This window comes from Merops nubicus, unplaced genomic scaffold, assembly GCF_000691845.1.
Source record: "Merops nubicus isolate BGI_N331 unplaced genomic scaffold, ASM69184v1 scaffold6077, whole genome shotgun sequence".
NCBI lineage: Eukaryota > Metazoa > Chordata > Aves > Coraciiformes > Meropidae > Merops > Merops nubicus.
The window spans coordinates 6419-24441 of NW_008622195.1; the positions used below are offsets into that span (position 1 = coordinate 6419).

Here is an 18023-nt window from a genome sequence, read left to right on the forward strand (position 1 = left end):
GCCCTGGGTCTTTCACCCAAATGTGGTCTGCTGCACAAAGTGTCTCTCTTCCTCACCCATCTTGTCCCCTTAGAAAAATCATATTTGTTAAAATCAACATGAAGATGACAGATCAGAGGGTAAAACTCTGTCATGAAGAGAGAAGTAATTGAACAGAGTTGGATAAAGGAGAAGCCCTGAAGAAAGGTTTGTCTGCCTAAAAACTTCCCTTCTCTCTCTTTTTTTTTCCCCAATCTAGCAGTTCCAATATAAAATATATTCCCCCTTAGTCTAAATCTTGTTTTCCTTGTGCCTTTATACTTCTGTGGCTCTAAGAGCACAACTATCACTGTCTACAGTCATCTCTAGCACAGTAGAGATAAGAAGAGATAATAAGATTATGGCAATGGATGATCACAGCCCAGATCACATAATCACTTCCTTGTGGGATAAATGTCCTAAAAAGTCTTCTTCACATTCACGGGCCCGTTTCAGGTGGTACACGGAGCATGAAATTGCTGAGACAATCTCCTGGATGATCCTACCAGCTATCTCAGCTTCTGCCTTCTCTCAATTTCTTTTCCTAGCCTTGAAATAGTTCCAAGGGTGTGTGTAACTAGCCAGGGAGCAATAGCCACAGGTTACTCTTTGTTAAACACTCTGGTGGGCACTTTACTCTGCCGTGGTTATGTGCAGGGCTCTTCATCTGATGAGCTGGTGGGATCTTATGTATCCTGACACCAGAAGTTAAGCAAGAAAAAGCTGGTGAGAGGAATAGGGGTCTCTAGGTTGAACTGCTAGACTCATGAAAGGCAGTATTCCCTTTCTACTTTTGAGGGCGTTTTCTTTTCTGTCTGACTGGTACCTGTTAGCATCCCATCTCTTAAATACCCTGTCATGACAAGGATCGATTTTGCCAACAGCACCTACAGTGATATTGGGTTGATGGGGAAAAAAAAAAAAAGCTGGTGGTTGCCACTGCTGTTTAGTACAACTTAAAAGATACTTTGTCCTCTCCTTGAGGACACTGCACTTCCTAACAAAGCCATTTGTCCACTCTAGTGCACGATCAGAATATGGGGGAAGGAATACACTAAAATGTGTATGTTTGGCAAGAAACCTAACCCTTAACTTACACTGTGGTTGCACTTATTTCCTTTCTCTTTCTGGCAGCCTTTGTTTACTGCTATGTCTTTTTCTGTTTATCACGTGGTGTAAAGGCCAGGACTTCATCCTGCTCCTCTCCAAGGTGGTGTTTATGGTAGGAGAGCTGTGCCTTCAAAATTGCCCAGCTTTTGACAAAGACATGGCTTCGTCTAGAAAGCACCACACTGTTCTCTGTTGCTGTGTCAATGAATAATTAATATAGTGAAATAATTATATGCAACAGATTTTACCTTCTTTTAATTTGTAACTTGTTCTTTATGTTTCTGGAAAATAAATGACTTAGACTTGTTGTTTTCTGTCACTTTTAACCCATACCTGGCTTACCTGGAAGTGCTTTGTTTAAGACCATCTTGCAGAGACATGACATTTTAAAACACTGTAGACTATAAACAACTTTTTTTGCTAAATAGTAATAATAAATGTTCCAGTAAATTCTGGTTAGGGTAGGAGCAGCTACCGGGTAACAGCTTTTGGATTAGAGGGACAATTATTTATGAGTTATAAATAATGCACATATTGGCTTAACCTGGTAAAAAGACTCTAATATGACACTGATTTCAGTACAGTCTCATTCATTATAAAATTTACAGACTTATGAAAGTAAATAAATATGTACACATTGCTACTGTTTTCTTGACACATATAGATGTACACCTGTGCATATGTATTGTGTGGCAGGAGATGCCAAACAAACAAAACTACTCAGTGTTAACACTCTTCACAAATGCACCTGACAGACTAGAAGTTTGCAAACATTGATTGAAAATATTTACAGGTTTCTGTGCAGCCCTGCCTCAGATATGAAAGAAAAAAATAACAACGATGAAAAAAACCCAAAACAACCAACCAAAAAAAAAAACCCAAACACGCAAACAAAAATAACCCAAATTATTTCAGGCATGTAGCACCAGATTTCTGTGTTTGAGCATATGAGCTCGTAAATTATAGCTTTGAGCTGTGTAAAAATGTGCATAAGTGCCCTTGATGTGTCTATACGTTTGGTGATGCCTGATTTGTCTCTATATTCTGTCTGAGAAGTGGACACTAATAATCTATCCTGTACCATAATTAGAAAAGTCATTAAATATCCTGCTGTACGGAGTCAAGATCTCACCCATCTGGGATTTATACCAGGAGATGTTCTTTTCTGGCTTTTCTGTCAGCACAAATGTTTAAATATACCTACAAGAGCTGAAATATTTGGAAAGAAATTCTGTTTGCCTTATGTAAGCAAAGAATAGTCTGCCTTTAATGAGGTTCCATCTTTCAGTTATATTCCTCTCTCTCTGCTAGAACTGGAACATGTGTAGTCACCTTAGTTTTAAGAGGGATTACAAGTGGAAGAAGATAAAGTGAAGGTGTTAGGATAAAGTGAGCTATTTTTTGGCTATCCTATCCTATTCTATTCTATTCTATTCTATTCTATTCTATTCTATTCACATTGTAGAATTTAGATTAAAAATTAAAAAATTTAAGCATAATAAAGTGATCTCTTTCAGTGTAAAAAGATTAAGGTCTTCAGAGGAAAGAAGAAATTATCATGATAGTTTAAAAAATACAGTGTCTTTCCTTTAAACATGAATGATGAACACACATTCATTCTGCTGTGAGAAGCTCTTTATATCATTGTCCTTACAGAAACCATCTGAGCTCCTTCTAGTAGTGCATCGAATTATATATTTTATATCACTCTCATATGTAGTTCATCTTTTTTTCTCATCTTTCCCCCAGGGAACAATTGTGAATGCAGTGGTAAAATTTATTTCTTCTACAGACTTTTTTTTTATTGTAGTCAGGTTGGAGAAGTCAAAGAAAAATGTTTTGCACTTAGTAATAAAATATGTGGTAGTCATTAAGATTTTTTTTTTAACCTGGGAGTCTGGACAATCCTGTTGGATCAGTTGTAAAGAAAGTTTTCTCTCTTGCTGTCTCATATATTAACTTTAAGTTAAAAAAAATATTTTGCCTGAGGTGCTATTGATCACAGTCTTTATTGAAAGATTGGGTGATCATTCAGCAGTTTTAGACCCAGGCTAAGGAACTGCCACTTTCAAGAAATAAACAATTCCAGAGCTATCTGGAGATAAACGGAAGTAGCTCGATAGATTTCAATCATTAACATCAGCTGAGGATTTGACCTAACTTTAGAAGGAGAATATGAGAGTTCAAAGGCTTGGAAAGCCATCCTGGCCGCAAATCACTGCAAATCTATAGTGCCGTTGCATCTTGGTTATCCTAAATACTGCTATGAGAGTTAAGATGAATATTTCTCATTAGAACCAATGTCCTAAATTTTTCACCAACTGCATTTTTTAAAATCCTGAGTGATATCCGAGTCTGGTTCAATCTTACATTGTTAATCATACTAGATACAAGACTTGAAAGACTGACAATATGTAATTTTCACTGAGCATGAAATCAAACGAGCTAACCTAATGATCTAATTTGACTGTAAAGCTTATAAGATCTAATAGTTCTCTTTTCTTAGATTGAAATTTCTATCCATTCATCCTTCTCAAATCAACGATGAGATGCAATAGTGAAAATCAAAACCACCCCCCTCAAAATAATCCAAAACCCCAGAGAAAAACAACCACAAATAAACAAGAGAATTGCTCCTCATGAATGAATCTGTCAAAACATGGGATATGACGTTTCCCCTGCTCTGACACTTCTTTTGCTTTGTAGGAGGCACCTGCGTTGTTAACCCCACTGACCTGTTCTGCTCTGTTCCTGGTCGCTTGTCTCTACTCAGCTCCACTTCAAAGTACAAAGTGACCATTGCAGAGGTGAAGAGGCGCCTTTCACCACCAGAATGCCTCAATGCTTCCCTCTTAGGAGGTATTTTGAGAAGGTAAGTTGAAGGTGAGAAAAACAAGTCCTAGACAGTGTTGGAATTTCTGTGATTTTAATTTCTATAAATAGGTTTTTCTTCTCTTTCCCCACTTGGGTAGGTGTTCGTAGTCTGGGAAAACAGAAGGAGATGGATTGGCACTGGATCCTGTTTCTAGGGAAATTTTCAATAAATTAGAAAAAATGAAGATTGTGTTGATGTTTTTCATGGAGAGTTTTTCAGTGAAACGATTTTTCTTTAACCCTCTTGGTTCAGTTACTCATCAGAGATGGACAGGTGTCACTTTGCCTTGTTCTAAATGAAAAAAAAAGCAAAAAGACCTTCAACGTGTGAAAAATTTCACCAGAGCCACAATCTGATTTATTGTAGAGAAACTATTTCAAAGTAAATTGTTCTACCAAGAGCAGTTACAGCCTTCACTCAGCAAAAAACCTAAAACATGGAGGTGTAGAAATGCCTTTTCCTCCTTTCTCCATTGCATATCCTTTGAGCACAGAAAAGACAGGGTGTGCTGGGCTTATTTTTCTCATTTTGAGATACTGAAGGAGAAGTAACTAGGCACAGTTTTGCCTCTGACCCTTAGCTGACCATAGCAGACCCTTTCAGAGAGAAGGAAAGTCACAGACTGTGCCTCACATTGCAAGTGGAAAACAAGGAGGGAACTGTAATTCAGCCAGGCATAAGTAAGTCGCAATGTCCCTGAGGCATAACTTAGATGGCATAAGCTACTTGAATGTCCTTTGATCAAAACTAGTTGAGAAGTCATAGGCTATTTCACTGTTGTCACTAAAGGCCACACTGCTTCTCGTACTGAAAGTCATTTTAACCAGCCTGCCATATTCTAAGCTACGTGGTAGTCCTAGAGCTGTCTCGAGCCATCTTGCAGAGTAAGGACTATAGATCATAAAATTGTTTCAGGGGCACGAGCCCCATTTACCTGCTTATATAGACATTGAAATCCAAAATTTACATCCACATGTTTTCCTCTTACTGCTTCATCTTTGTAGAGGCCTTCAGCTAATAATCACAGAAATATTCACTTTAAATCCTCATGTCACAGATTTCATCAATACCAGCACAAGCTGGTGAGAATACAGGGGAATCAGCCTGAACATGGGGACTAATTTCTCTCCTTTGTCAAAATTCTAGAATGATCCCCATAATTTTTTTAGCCCAGCTCAAATATAACACTTCCAAATCAACCCAGAGCATGGTTTAGGAGCTAGCAAAAGCCAGGGACTAGTCCCAGCCAGCTGTTGGAATGTCCTAATTCTGTTTTATGAAGCAGAGAGTGTAAATGAATAGATTAGGTCAGGCTATACCTGTACGTGTCACAACTAGAGAATGGACTCAAACACTTTGTAGGTGAGCAGCAGAGATGTAGCAAACTCAAATCTCATTCCTGTTTTGCCTGAACCTGGCTGAATCACAGAATCATAGAATTGTTCTCATTGGAAGGGACCTTCAGGACCATCAAGCAATCATCATCATAACCCAGCACTGCCAGGTCACCACTAAACCAAGTCCCTCAGCACCACATCTACACATCTTTTAAATCCCTCCAGGGATGGCAACTATACCACTTCCTTGAGCAACCTGTTGCAGGGCTTGAAAACCCTTTCAGGGAAGAAATTTTTCCTAATGTCTAATCTAAACTTCCCCTGGTGCAACTTGAAGTCATTTCCTCTTGTTTTATCACTTGTTACATGGGAGAAGAGACCAACCCTCACCTTTCTTAAATCTCCTTTCAGTTTGTTGTAGAAAGTGACAAGGTCTCCTCTGAGCCTCCTTTTCTCTAGGCTAAACAACCCCAAGGTTGGGTTGCTTTTGCATCCTGTCAGATGTCACCATCTAGAATATTTCCACAGCTAGTTTTTCTTCAGAGTTAAGTGCTCTCAGAAGACATTTCCTGGCACACAACATAGTCAAAGTTGTGGTATCTCTTACTGGGTAAAAACAACTATCCAACCAGTGGTATTCCAAGTTTGGTTCGTTCCTCTGCCTGAAGGAATTCAACCGTGGACCTCAAAATGTCAAGTTAGGCATGTTTAATACTCAGTGATTGGTTATTCTAAACTGAGGGCCCCTCTATCTCATTTAGGGCTTATTATTAGTTGCATGAAAACGAAGGTATAACTGTAGTCATGACTCTGTTACCTAATGATGAGTTCATTCATTTGGGATTGGAGGGATCTGGGTTCCAGTCTCTGCTTTATTCAGTATTTAAGTATTTTGACATTAGTTATTCAGTGCCAGCTTGCTGCTGTGTTCATCTAAAAGGCACAGGTTAAAATTCCCTCAGGCTGAGGAAGAAATTGAACCTGTGTCTGCTGCATAAGTGGCTATGTCTCAAATGCTTCAAACACTGTGGCACCGCAGAAAAACAGGTGTGGGATGAACCAGGAGCCATTTTGTGAGAACGAAGTGATTTGGGCATTTGGGACGGGGGCATAGATAGCCAACGATGGCTGGGGTTTTAACTTCAGCATTTCTCATTGCCTTACTCTTCTTCCTTTAAGTATTGGGCTTTGCAGACTGCATCTCTAAATACCCAGGTTTCACAGCTCTAGAGGAGTATCTGGGGCTGGGTTCCACATAAACATCTACATTTGATTAGCCATCTGGCTTCCTTTTATAGTCAGATGAGAGATATGGGTAAAGTCTCCTCATTCTAGACATCTGTTTAATGTCATTCTAGAAGTGCTTGTTTCTCTCTTGCTTTTCTCAGGAGCCTGAGGTGGTTGAATCAGATATAAGTGACTACACTGTCAATATTTTTATTCAGTCATTGCGATTTCAGGCTCTGTGTCCAAATCAGGACCATGGGTTCCATTGGGCTGACAGCTGTCTGAAGAACGAGTGCCCCTCTAGCAGACAATAAAGTGTCTAACTTTGTCAAATGACCAATGTGAAAGACTCACACAGTGTGAGCAGAACATTAAGAATATAGCTTTGAAAGATTTTCCATTGATGTAATTAGTACAGGCATTACCACACTCTTGTCCATAATGTGTGCAATTTCTAGATTTATATTAATATGGGGGGAAAAATGCAGAATAAAGACAAGATTCTATCTCCTGCTGTTCTCTCATGATAGAGCAAAATCCAAGAACGGAGGACGCTGCTTGCGAGAAAAATTAGACAGACTGGGACTGAATTTGCCTGCAGGAAGAAGAAAAGCAGCAAATGTCACACTCCTGACTTCCTTGGTAGAAGGTAGGGTTTATAACATTGCAATATAATATCAAAAAAGTTTCATTGTATACAACACTTTTTGTCCACAGTGTTAAATATCATAATCTGTATTTCATACAGAGAACTGACTTGCCTACAGCCACAGACAAAACGAGTGGCAAAATGGAAGTTCACTCTGAGATGTCTTGGCTCCCAGCAATGGGTTTGGTCCTGCAGTTTCCTGTGCATTGATCTGTGCTTTCTGTGCTGGGGTCTGACTTACAAATCGATGATTCAAGTGTTCTTGTGAGAGAGACGAATGTCTTATACCAACTTAATAAGTAGGTTTGTTTATCCTCCTTTTTTTACTTGTGAATTTCCTGGAGCTGATCCAAAAATGTGATTTATCTCTTTTTTTTTTTTTTTTCCCCATAAGAAGGCATAATATTTAGACAAGACTTTTCCCCACACACATAAATGAATGAAATCTGTTTTCAGATAAACTCTAGACAGGCCCAGGAGATATTTTCTTGGCCTTTATTTGCTGTTTAAATATCATTCACCAAAACCTGCCAGGCTTTTCAAACCTTCAGTTGGGAGATGGAGGTTCAAACCCCTCAGGCAAAGGGAAGAAACTCTACCTGAATCTCTTCTATTCTGGGTGACTCCACTAAGTACTCAGTTAGTTGTCTGGCTGTGAGTAGCAGCTCTGGGAATTTCAGATCCCTCCTTCTTGATGTTGAGAGCACTCAGCTCATCCTAAAGGTCAACACCTTCTAGGATCATAACCTGAAAGGTCCACGTAGATCTAGGCAAGTAGGCTGAGGTCTCAACACATATTACCACAGAATCATAGAAAGAATGAGGCTGGAAGGGACTTCTGGCAATCTTCTAGTCCAACACTTCTGCTTAAAGCAGGGTCAGTCAGAAGAGGTTGCTCAAGACCTTATCTAGTCAGGTTTTTAATATCTCAAAGGATGGAGAAACAGTGCAGAATCCATAACAGTGGATGTTTTTCACCATCTAATCGGAGGAACTAAAGTTCTCAAGGGCCACTGAGTGCACAGAACTACAATGAGGCTGCTCTGAAATACAGGTGTGTCCATATAACACCTACAATAAAGAGAAAGCCATAATGGAGTTCCAGTCTTAGGAAAGGGAATTTTTAGATTCTTTTCTTTTCCCAGGGATGGAGCCGTGCTTGCCTCCCTACCCTTTACTCAAAATCAAGCCTATAATTAAGCCTATGGTATTGCTTTTGTTCTTGGGCTGCTTTGATGTGAAACCTAAAGATACATACTGAGGAGAGTGAGCTCATTTTGACAGGGACCTCTTTGCCTAGACACAGTAATTATGGATTTTCTTTACTGGAATTTTTGAGAAAGGCACCACCATGTATGTTAATGTTCCAAAAGAAAAAAAAAATGAAGCTCATTTCTCATCTATGTAATCAATCCTTGGTCAAACTTGGTGGTGCTCATCAAATTCTTTGTGCTATAAGTTGTCCTCCCTTTGTATATTCAAGGGATACTAACTTGGAGCATGGTTTCTACAAAGAAACCCACTCCTTAATGGTTCCTGCTTGTGGAGAAGGCAGAAATAAAAACATTTAAAACATAAAAACAGTCTTGTTCCAGGTTTTAGGGGAGAAGAAAACATGAAGAAAAAAACATTGGCTTTTTCTGTGTCATGTCAATACACAAAATGACTTCAGGATTTGTTAGTCCTATTAAATCCCTAAATATCAGGTGCACTGTGAGGACTTCTCACAAGGACCCAGGATTGTGTCACTCTTGATTGCACCTAAAGAGATGGTTTTAAGTTTATTATTACTGAAGACCCTCACAGTCTTCAATGTATCTAGGCCTTTAATAACTCTGTAATGTAAGTACACGCTCAATGTCTTGAATATCTATTTGAGGTAAGAAAAGGCAAAATTAGTTGTATTATGATTAAGCATATTGACCAAAACTGTCCCAAAACTTTCTGGCAAGATTGAGACTTCTTTTCCTCCAAAATAGACTAAAATAATTGAGATTTGACTAGTACTGCTAAGTTCCACAGAGCAACTTTTGTGAATTTGTAGGCTGTGATAATCATGTGAAGATCCAGACATCATAAAAATTATTCTGTGGCCTCTTATTTTCTGCAAACTTACTTTTTTGGGGGTTCAGCATGGCTGCTGGGTGTTTACTGCTATTCTGATTTTGGTCAGAGCCTCCTGGAGCCCAAAGTAGGAATTGTTTGACAGATCAGTTCTGATCTTTATGTTATCATCCACACAGATTGGCACAGTGGGTGGGAAGACAGTCTGGGAAAATGAACTCAGCACTGCAAGGCTTTCCACAGCAGTGTGGGACAGATCTCTGTGCAACCTGTAGGTGAGGGATGCCCTCTAGTGCCTAGATTAGATGAAGGGAAAGGTCATTTTTCTTAACCAGCTATAAAAGGAAAATTTCTACAGCTTAGCTAATACAATAAAGGCTCCACCATTAAGTCCAAGGCTAAGCATTATTGCTCATCCAAAGGGGTCAAAAAACTCCCCAGTGGGAGCAAGAAAGGATGTGAGAAGAGGGCAGATGTCTTCTTCTGTCTGGACAAGTCACTTATAAGGCAGAGACACAGCATAAAATGCATTTGCAGATGCAGGTAAAAGCAATACATGAGTGATTTTAAAACCATCAGGGTTTTTTACAAAAGACAGAAAAAGCACTTACAAAAAATCTGGAATTTGTTTTCCTGTCAAACTTACTTAAGACACTACATTTCCTAGACACAAAATTGACAACATTCATCTGCCGTGGGTTTGGGACCAAAACTCTTGAGAAAAATAGGTCAGTGGTTACTTTTTTCACACTGCTATCAACTGTCACACTTCTCCCCCACCAGCCTTTGTTTAAATATCCTTACACTTGTTCCTCCTCTTTTCTCACCCTACAAATAGAAAATAAACCCCCTTTCCTTCCATCCCCTGCCTGTTCCTCCTCCCCCTGGGTAGCATTTCTGCTGGGTAGAGCATCCGGAGGAGGCAAAGGCGAGGAGAGAGTAGGAGGTTCAGATGCTGTGTCCCTCTTGTGGGACACAGCTTCTGCCTTCACTCTGCATAGGAGCATCTCTCACTCTTGCTAGACCCAGGAGACCTGCACGTTGCTCCTTCCACCTGCCCACAGAAGCCTGTCAAGGTATGTGGCTCTTCTCTCCACTGAGGCTTTCCAGAGCTGTCTCTTCCAATTCAGCTTCAGCAACTGTCCTTTTCCATCATGCAAACCTCTCTGGTCATGTGTCAGATTATACAGAAAGGCAGCACTGCCTACAGTTGCAAAGCCAGGTGCTGGATTTAAGGAGAAAGTCAACGATCCCCAACACCCATTCTTTGTCTCCTCAGAGGAAAGAGCAGGGGATATTGCACACAGAGGAATTTGATTTTTGATCGAAATAAGGCAAATGGATATAAAAGGCAAAGATTTTAGGGGTTTCTACCTTTACTATGACTCCTCCCTGGTGTAAATAATGACTAAGTAGAAGGCAGCAAACCTGAGGTAAAAGTAGGGAGGTCATTCCTCCACGGTACCATTATTTCTACATTCTCCCCTAGAATAAATGTCCAAATTATGTTGTAGAAAAAGAAAGAACACCTTTTATGACATTTTGTACATGTCTCCCACCAGGCAGACTTATTTCCTACTGTACAATAATACAAGAGATCTCTATTCACTGAGATTAACAAAAATTAATATGTATAGAAGCATGTCACAATTCACTTCTAAATATCAAGTCATCATTTGATCCAGGTTCAAAAATTACATCTTTGCTCAACAATGGGATATGAGAAATCACGTTCTGTAGACTGTTATGTCTAGATTTGTATTTTTATTTAGAATTTGATGTTGTAATTTAGAATGCGTACTCCTTATACCATATGAAAGTGTGTGCTCATACAAATAAATATGCTTAGGTCTAACGTGCATTCATAAGTAAAAAATATATATTTAGAATATATTTTAAACATTTTAATTTGTTATTTCACAAAATAATAGCTACATTTTTATCTTCATTTTTCCCTGTCTACATCCACAAGCAGATAAGTTATTTTGTTTCTTTTTGATCATTCATCTCATCATTTGCCATTAGCATTCAATCAGAATCCTAGCTCCAGGTAAAAAGGATGAGTTTTATACTTTTGTATAATTTTCTCAGATCATCAAAATGGTTCAGTATAATTTTTTAAGCTCTAGTAAATAATATACACCATCTTTGTAAAGATAAGTTTGAACAACAATTTGTATTTTCATTCCTTTTTTTTTTGACATTAAGTGACAATGAACAAATTTCAGTTTGTTGTTGACCATATTAAATAAATGCTTATTTTTCATCCACAAAATTTTGCTTGCTTGAAAAAAACAAGACTTTTCCAATGGTAAATGTTTAAATTCTTTGCTGACTACATGCCTTGTATTGTTACTTGGGTCTGACTGGGACCAGGATAAAGCTGTCTGGAGAATGGTAATTCCACCAGAAGACAACTTCAAAGGGTTTGACTTTTATCTTATTTCCATATTGGCATAAAAACAAACATATCAAGTGTTTTAATGGAGTTTGGCTGAGAAGTAAAACCTGGTGCTCTTCTGCAACAGACTTATTCTTTAAGTCTTCATTTAAGGAAAAGTAAAAGTGTAGCTGAAATAGAAATTTTGAAGCACCTCTACAGAAATTTGGAAACTGTGGCTTAAATTTGTACCTTTTCTTGTCCATGAATAAGTCTGGGACAGATGTTTTAGATACAGTCAGCTCCATGCCTTCTCCTCCTGACTCACTGTTCACATACCACTGAAATCCGTTTTAATGTCACTGAAAATTATTTATTTTTTTCCTGAAGCTGTAAATTAAGTGGAAACCATTTCTTCATTCAACTCAGTAGTTGCTTGTCAACTTCTTTTTTGGGCATACAGGAAATCTTTAAAAATGTCCAGATAATGCAGATGATTTTGAGTATAATCTTCAATTTTTGCATGTAAAATCAGTTACAGATGCAAAAGTTGTTTGCTGTTTGAAGCAAACAAATTCCTTGGAAGCAGTGAATGCATTTACTAGTACCTCAATCCAGTTAGGTCAGGTAAACACACAATAAAGTATTTCCTTGTGGAAATGAAATGTATTTTTCTGGTAAAAACTCCAATGATAGTGGAGACAATAAACTCTGAAAAGGTGGAGAATAGGCTCTGAAATAGACATCTATGCATGGGGTTCCTTATGTCTCATGCTGCCCCTGGCACAGGACCACTGCTCCCATGGAATTTTCCATCTTCCCTGGGTTGGCCAGGTCTGTGCAGAGCAGACCCAGTCTTATTTGGGATGGGATTCTTCTCGCCGTCTCTATCATAGTTGTATCTGTCCTGTCATACCTTGCTGCAGACAATAGAGAGAAATCTTCACTTATGGTTGTTTAACAATGAATGAAATTAAATTAATAATTAAACATTTTATTAGGTTGCTCAGAAAAGCTCTGGAATCTCCATCATTGGAAATACTCACAACTATGCCTAAAAAGTTCATGAATAACCTAATCTAAGGTCTTGCTTTCAGCAGAGGATGGTCTCCTGAGTTCCTTCCTAACCCAGACTTTTCTATAATTCCTCTAATCCACTCTTACTTTCTACTTTAGCATGGCATGATACATGTTTCATCTGTTAGCTTGTCTCCATTGACTTGAAAGTATTAGGTCAGATGTCAATATTGATATTTAATCAGAGGAATTCCACTGCACATGTTCTCAAAGAGAAGTGTTGCAGGTCCTGCATCCCTCCTAACTGTTCACCTGGAGCATCAGCCTGGTCTCCAAAAATCCAGGGTTCTATACTACCTCTCATGGCAGCAATCAAATATACAGCTCTGGTAAAAAAAATAAAATAAAATGATAATTTAAAAAAAAATAAAAGCAACAACACCCTAATCCCAAAACTCTTCTGGAGCACATTTCTCAGTCACTCATGGAGATGTGCTTCAACATATACTTCTGGTAGCTGACCTATTTCTACCTTCTAAAATGAGAGCAAGTGTCATCTGGAAGTGCCTATTTCCCACCAGGGAAAGACTAACCTGGGCACAGATGTTCACACTCCAGGCAGATGTGTTTGATCAGATAAATCCCACAACAAGGTGGTCAGAATCATGGCAGGCAGGCCAGAGTGTTTAGTGAAGCCTAAAAGAAAATAATCCTATGTTCTCTAAGCTAGTGGAAATAGACAGGTTCTTTCAGAGGTGTTTGGCACCCAGCATGGAGTTGGGTTATTGTGTCCAGACGTTTTAGTGAGGTAGAGTTGCTCAGTGCCTACCTCTCTCACACACTTCTCCCAAGGCCTAATCAAGCCACATAGTCCATTTGCCTTGTTTTCCCCACCTATAAAACAACAACTGTCATCTTCATTGTCCTTCTTTTTTGTTCTGTCTAGTCAATTTTGATTGCAATCACTTTGGCAACAGGATTGTTTCTTGCTTTCTACTTTATGGACTGATCATCTTTAGTGTGAGGCATTTGTATTGTGTCTGCTGGCTTAGCCCAAATATAGATTAATTAACCCAATAGCAAATATGTTGAAATGGATGTTGTCCCCACAGATATTGTTCCTTTAGAGAAGCACCAAAGACTGAATCTCAGCTCTTCAGAGTTATTTGTCCCTACCTTCCACTAATCTCCATGCCTTAAACATCAGTGATGAACTGGGCTTTCAAAACTTGAGCAGCTGCCCACTACTCACTAGTGGCAAGGGAGGGAGCTAAACCCAAGTGTCTTGACTAGTGTTTTCTGAGGAGAGGAATAACCTCCTTATCTGGCTGCTGACAAAAGCGTGAGCAGGCCAAATGGGTTGAAATATGTAGCTGACATTATGAATGAATGAATGTCTACAAAAGTGATTTGTAATTGTGTTATTGGGTTTTTTAAGAGTAGAAGAAATTCTGTAAGCATAATAGTAATAATAATAACCCCCAAACCTAACTGATCTGTTTTGTTTGCCCACAGGGGAAGCGTTACATTTGGCCAGGGATTTTGGCTACACCTGTGAAACAGAGTTCCCTGCCAAGGCGGTGGGAGAGCACATTGCCAGACAACACATGGAACAGAAAGAGCAGACAGCGAGGAAAAAGATGATCCTAGCGACAAAGTAAGAAGGGAGGGGAAACTAAAAAAGAAATCTAAAAAAGAAATCTGTCTGTCACTTCTCCATTTTGGATCTGGGGATTGGGGGAGGGAAGAGTGAGAGTATGGAGCTGGGATTGTGGTAACTGCGATCACAACTACTCACTGACAGCAAGTGAGAGCAATCCTCTTCAGAGATGCTGCAAGAGGAACCTTATTTACTGCAGTGAGGTTTTAGTGGCTGTGCTCTCATTGCCTGTGGTTAAGGAGGCACGCACATCTCAGATGTTTTGGTTTAGATGAGTAGAGGGGACATCATTACATGGTAAGATCTATATGACAGAGTCTGGCTTTGTCTCCTCTTTGCATGTGAGCATATCTAAGCTCCTACTGAATTACTAGTTACTGTGGGCTAATTATCATTGCTCTGCTGAGGGAGAGCTGGTTTGCAGATGGACAGATCCTCTCTGGATCAAAATTGCAAGAGTTCCCCTGAAGTCAAAGGCACTGGAACAATGTACACCAGCAGGGAAGCTTTGCTAAAACCATTAAAGACACCCAGAGACACCTTACTTTGCTCTAAACAAGCCACACACCTCCCTGGAGCACTAACATCGTGTTAGGATAACATTTCATCTAGGTTAATTAGCCCTGATGAAGGAGGAATTAGCCTTCATGAGCCAGGGGAAGCAGGAATAAATAGTCTGCATGGAACAACGTAGACCTGCACTCGGTGTGTGGAATGCCTGCATGGGGTAGCCTTGAACATATTGATATTCTTCCTGCACTTAACTGCAGTGTTACACAGTGAGGCTGGAGCCAGAAACCTGAGCTCTCAAATGTGCCAGTGCTGGAAATGATTGGGAATCATCCAGGCTGGGATATATCCAGTAGAGGGAATCACCCTGTAGAGAGGAATCACCCTGAAGAAGGCAACTGCTCAGCCACAGGATTGTCCTTAGTACCCCAACGTCCTGTTTCATCTGTTTGTGAGGAGGAAGATTCCTGGTCATGGTGTCCCTTCTGTATCTAGAGCTCCTTGCCATGAAGGTGACCCAGAGACAACATGCATTGGTGCCACAGCATAAGAAAGACATTGAGGGGCTGAAGTGGGTCCAGAGAAGGGCAATGAAGCTGGAGAAGGGTCTGGGGAACATGGCTTATGAGGAGCAGCTGAGGGACCTGGGATTGTTCAGCCTGGAGAAGAGGAGGCTGAGGGGAGACCCTCTGGCTCTCTACAAATCCCTGAAAGAAGGTTGGATAGAGGGAGGTGTCGGTCTCCCAAGTAACCAGCGACAGGATGAGAGGAAATGGGTTTAAGTTATGCCAGAGGATGTTTCCATTACATATTAAGGAGAATTTCTTTCCTGACAGAGCAATGAGGCATCGGACCAGGCTCTCCAGGGAGGTAGTGGAGTCACCATCCCCAGAAGTGCTCAAACAACTTGTAGGCATGGTACTTCAGGACATGGCTTAGTGGTCATAGTAGTGTTGGGTTGATGGTTGAACTTGATGATAGTAAAGGTCTTTTCCAACCTTAATGATTCTATGATCTCAGGCTTGTGATTCCCTTGAGCATGTGATTCTTCCGTGGGGTAATAAGCAGAGCACCTTGTGGCTCAGGGAGCATTTACAGGTTGTGAAGGTGATGCAAAGATTCATACATCATGCTCATAAGTCCCTTGTAGATTAAAAGGAATAATATGAGTGGAATATGATCTTATTCTTACCTACATCTACATTGTTTTAAGGGCTCAAGGGGTTTCAGAGACATGAGAATAAACAAGCTGGCAAGAAGCAGGTCCTCTCTGCAAGTTGTGTCTCCTCATTGCTGGGAGCCAATTAACAATCTTCCCTTCTGACTGTGTAAGAGCTGATTGTACTGCTGGGCAGAGTTAAGACTGTACCTTGCCCCAGCTGGAGGATTTGCCCAATCTATAAAATGTTACTCAACCATAATGATACAAATCTCCTCCTTTCTTTCCTGACTCTGGTGAAAGACCACATTACCATGGGTTTTTATAATCAGTGAGTAACTGTTCTGTCCTACCCACAAAGGCTGCCCTGCTGAGGGACACATAAGACTCTCACTGCCCTTTCTTACCACTCCATACCAGCTTCCTCAACCTTCCTTACTAGAGATACCAGGAGTCCTGGGCATGCGTTACTCCTAACCCAAACAAACTGTGGGCTTGTAGGCTGTTATGCTGCACTTGTAAGGAGGAAAATTCCTTTTTTCCTTCTTCCATCAGCTAAAAGCACCAGTAAACTGATCAGAAAGGTCTGCCGATAATAAAAAGGTAGGTCTTACCTACTGCAGTTAGAGCGTTTATCGTGGAGACAGATGGGTCAATGTGTGTGCTACTGCTGCCCTCTCCTGCTTGGAAGGAGAAAAATGGTTTACAGACCAGTCCTGTCCAGGTACTACAGGAGACACAGGTCCATGACAACATAATACCAGCATGGTATTTCCCAGCCACACTTCCATGTGAAAGGTCTGTCGATAATAAAAAGGTAGGTCTTACAGTTAGAGCGTTTCTCATGGAGACAGATGGGTCAATGTGTGTGCTACTGCTGCCCTCTCCTGCTTGGAAGGAGAAAAATGGTTTACAGACCAGTCCTGTCCAGGTACTACAGGAGACACAGGTCCATGACAACATAATACCAGCATGGTATTTCCCAGCCACACTTCCATGTGTCTGACAGTAGGTACTCTAGTCACTTGTCAGGAGTTTCAGTTATTCACCAGGCATCTATAAGCTCTAGGTTTATATTTTAAAAATTTCATAACTACCCCGCCTCATCTTTTGTGAGTTAGGACACAAGAAAAAGTGGTGGATTGTTTTGCAGCCACCAAAACCAACACTGAAATCCCAGGGTAGTAAAATCCCTCATGGCAAGCATTGCCTATAGAAAGAACCAGAGTGTTATTCCCTATGTGTGTTGCCACTGTCCACTCTGGGACAGAGCCAGGAACCCATAGAATGATGCCTTTGACAGAACTGGAGAGATCTTCCATATGTGGGTTCTTGAGGAAAAATAAGGGGAAAGAACAAAATTATTTCCACAGTTTCTGGTATATAAGTGAATTTCCATTCTAGATTCAGACATACAACTTCTGTGGCTTGATTCAGTTGCCCAAACATAGGCAGCTACTGCCATTTGAGATGAGCTGGGTTATCCAGCTTGCTTACCAGCCCCAGAAGCACACAACTCTCTTTGTTACTGTGTTGTATCTATCAGCTATTAGGGATGTCTTGGGTAATAAATATCTATGTGTAAGTAACTAAACAGTTCCCTTAAAGTCTGCAATGCAGAAGTCTCCAACATCCAGCAGGACCTCCCAGGGTCTGTACCTTGTAATCAAGCAATCTACCCACTCTGAATGGAAGTAGTTCAGCTGCCATGCTCAGAACTGTAGATCATGGGCTAGTGAAGGCTAAAGACTGCTACTTTAGATGCCAGTACCCCTTTTTAACAGATGGAGGCCACTGAGCTAAAGGTAACTCTTTTCAATGTCCTGCTCAGCCTTACCTGCTCTGAGGGTATGTTGACAGCAACACAGTGAATTAAATCAGGACAATTTTCTATCAAGGGACAAACCATATTTATTGTGTGAAACTGCCTGAGCTTCCAAGACTACTTCTTGGAAATGGTCTTTCACATGTCTTAACTCAGGAATTGCCTAGGACAGTACTAGTTAATGCAACAAGA

The 18023-nt window shown here is 40.2% G+C and overlaps 1 protein-coding gene across 1 annotated transcript in view; it reads left to right on the top strand.

Moving 5' to 3' along the window:
- Positions 1–3834: 3834 nt before the first annotated feature.
- TFAP2D (transcription factor AP-2 delta (activating enhancer binding protein 2 delta)) overlaps positions 3835–18023 on the top strand; it is a gene marked incomplete at its 5' end in the record, with an annotated part of 32108 nt that continues 17919 nt past the window's right edge. Inside the window, 3 exons of the mRNA XM_008944687.1 lie at positions 3835–4000; positions 7098–7216; positions 14193–14334. Of these exons, the coding sequence (XP_008942935.1) occupies positions 3835–4000; positions 7098–7216; positions 14193–14334 (427 nt within the window). The remainder of the gene's footprint in view (positions 4001–7097; positions 7217–14192; positions 14335–18023) is intronic.